Source organism: Propithecus coquereli, unplaced genomic scaffold, assembly GCF_000956105.1.
Source record: "Propithecus coquereli isolate 6110/MARCELLA unplaced genomic scaffold, Pcoq_1.0 Scaffold46, whole genome shotgun sequence".
NCBI lineage: Eukaryota > Metazoa > Chordata > Mammalia > Primates > Indriidae > Propithecus > Propithecus coquereli.
Window position 1 is genome coordinate 5,701,158 of NW_012150396.1, and position 2,783 is coordinate 5,703,940.

The window sequence follows — 2,783 nt, forward strand, 5'->3', positions numbered from 1 at the left end:
GCTCAGGCTGGTTTCGAACTCCTGAGCTCAAACGATCCGCCCGCCTCGGCCTTCCAGAGAGCTAGGATTACAGGCGTGAGCCACCGCGCCCGGCCTTTGGTCTCATTTTGAAATGTTACTTTTCTTCATTAAGATACCCTTTGATGAACTCTAAATTGTTGAGTCAAACATTTAATTGTACTTTCATTACATAGGATATCGTACCTGTGGATGCCTCCTATGAAGTAAAAGAGCTCTATGTGCCAGAAAATAAACTTCATTTGGCAAAAACAGATGCAGAAGCATTACCAGCATTGAAAATTAATAAAGTAAGTTCTTTGTTGCTTTTCACACCCAGTGATCTATCCTTAAACTAGTGATTTATAGCAGTGTTTGAGGCCAGGGGCAGTGGCAGTGGGGGTGAGGTTGTTGTCATGTGTATCACAGTTTCCAGGAATGGGAAATGTGTTTAATTTGTGAAACTATATTCTTAAAGTACCATGGCTTTTATTAACATTTACTTTTAGTCATAATATTTATTTATTTTGAAATATCAAAGAATAAAGATTGTGTGAGATTTTTAGGTTTATCAGAAGGAAGGAATTCTAAAAGGTTAAATACTAATCCATACTATTAATAATTAAAAAGAACATTTTTCCCTTTTAAAAATATTTAATGGATGTGAATTTTGAAAAGAGAAGAATTTTGTGAAATTCTTGTAATGAAAAATTATTTTGACTGAAAAATAAAATATGAAAGAGATTTCCCCTCTTCTTAAAGTGATTATAGCCTCTATGTTAATACACATTACTAAAAGCACATTCATTCATGTTAAATTATGAATAATTTTGTTGGTATACAAAACATTTCTTTTAAATAATTTGGTTGAGCTCATAATACAGCTATTACCCTTTTCATATTCAAACTAATTATCTCAGAGACAGATTTGCTCACAAATTACCTGTACAGTTGTTTTTTAGGGGGTGGTTAGAAGGAAACTGTAGACATTATCTAGAGAAACGTTTGTGAGTTCGCAGTTCTCACTTGGAACATCTCTTCAGAGGGAGTGGGGTCGCGCACCTGGGTGCACCCTCGGTGTTGTGGGGTTTCTGCAGAGGGACGGCTCCAGGGTGGGGATAAGAACAGGCCCAGCCACGTGCCTGGAGTGTCGCAGTGGGCCATGCACGCCACTGCTACGCATCGGTATTCGCAAGCCGGGTCTAGTGGTGCTGGTTTAGGAAACCAGCTGGAAGAAAATGCCTTGTCGCATCCAGTGAAGACGAGGAGATTTGTGTGCCGGATGCTGTCTTCTGACGCTCCAAGATCACTGACGGTATCCACAGTAAATGCGGGGGAAGTAGAGTAGGGAACCCCCACTACAGCGTTCCGAAAGGTGTCCGTCCTTATGTAGATTTCAGAGATAGCAAGGCAAAGCTTCATGGAGAGCAGTTCTTATCATTGAAGTGGAGAACGAGATTCTTTTCTTCTCTGGAGTCCCTGTGTCACTTCTCCCCAGACTGCACATTCTGGTATTTAAAGCGCCAAGGGGTCCCTAGTGGTGGAAATAGGTTCTTGATTTTATTCCCAGTGGCAGGGTCTGAACAAGTCGTTTGAAAATTGTTCACTTATCCTTACTAGAACTGTTTAGGCCTAACTGAAATGCCGAGTATCTTTGCCTTTTGTCTAGGACTTTACCAACGTGTTGACGGATCACGTGCGGACCAGAAGCCTGGAGATTATAGATGTTTAATAAAATCATGAAAATAAATTAAGAACAATTTGTGTGACAAATTATTTCATAACTTAGCTTTCATGAGAGAAACAGTAAAGGTTTTTTGGGGGGAGGAGAACAGTATTGGGACCTCAGTTGGAATCCTGGTTCTAACTAACATTTATCAATTATGTGACCTTGGAAAAAATAGCCTAATTTCTCAGTCTTCAGTTGTCTCACCTGTGAAGTGGGAAATAATAATAGACCTGCCTCAGAGTTGTACTGAGGATTCTATGAGTCCACATGTGTAGAGTGCTTAGAGCAGTTCCTGGCATATGGCTAGCATACTATAATGATTATTATTTATTGAGTACTTGTTGCTGAGTATTGGAAGACAGTGTTGCAGGGATTTGGGGCAAATCATGGACCGCTCCTGGGCCTAAATTTCCCCATCTGTGAGGGGAGGGTAGCAGTGGTGTCTTCTGACCTTCACAGGCAGGACTGTGTGAGCTTAAGTGAGTTAATCTCTCGGAACAGCGTGCGGGGTTGCACTCAGCATCTGGTTAATGTCAGCTCCCACAGTTCAGGTACTTCAGGTCATTTAATTGTCACAACAGCCTGCAACATATAACATGCATGTGTGTGTCTTATATATCTTTTGTTTTTTAAACAACTGAACAACTGAGAAGGAGACAGGTTGTGAGATGCTCGAGGTCGCGCTATTAGAATTTGAACTCGCATCTTAGGTGCAAAAAGCCCGTGTGCCCTCTTCTCTCACCTCACGTCGCTGGTGACGAGACCGTCGGAAATAACTGACCTGTAGATCCCTCTTGCTTTTTTGTACCTCTCTTTTGTTTTGATGATGTTATGTCCCTCAAGTTTTATGATTCATGTAAATACTTAATTTTAAGTCTTTTGTGACACTGTTTCATACTCTTCCTCACAAAAGTCCTAATGAATGCCTGACTTTTTGTGTAACTTCAGTTAATTTTAGAGGGTTTTTGTGTGCGTGTGTGTTTGTATAAAACCGCTAGGCTGTACCATTTTGCCTTCCCACCGGCTGTAAAGGAGAGTGTCTGTGGAGCGGCAAGCG

General features: G+C 41.0%; 1 protein-coding gene across 1 annotated transcript in view; it reads left to right on the plus strand.

The window, feature by feature from the left end:
- The window catches only part of PAPSS1 (3'-phosphoadenosine 5'-phosphosulfate synthase 1), an 83,090-nt gene that overhangs the window by 39,037 nt on the left and 41,270 nt on the right, over positions 1-2,783 (plus strand). Inside the window, exon 6 of the mRNA XM_012655127.1 lies at positions 195-308. Coding sequence (XP_012510581.1) covers positions 195-308 — 114 coding nt within the window. The remainder of the gene's footprint in view (positions 1-194; positions 309-2,783) is intronic.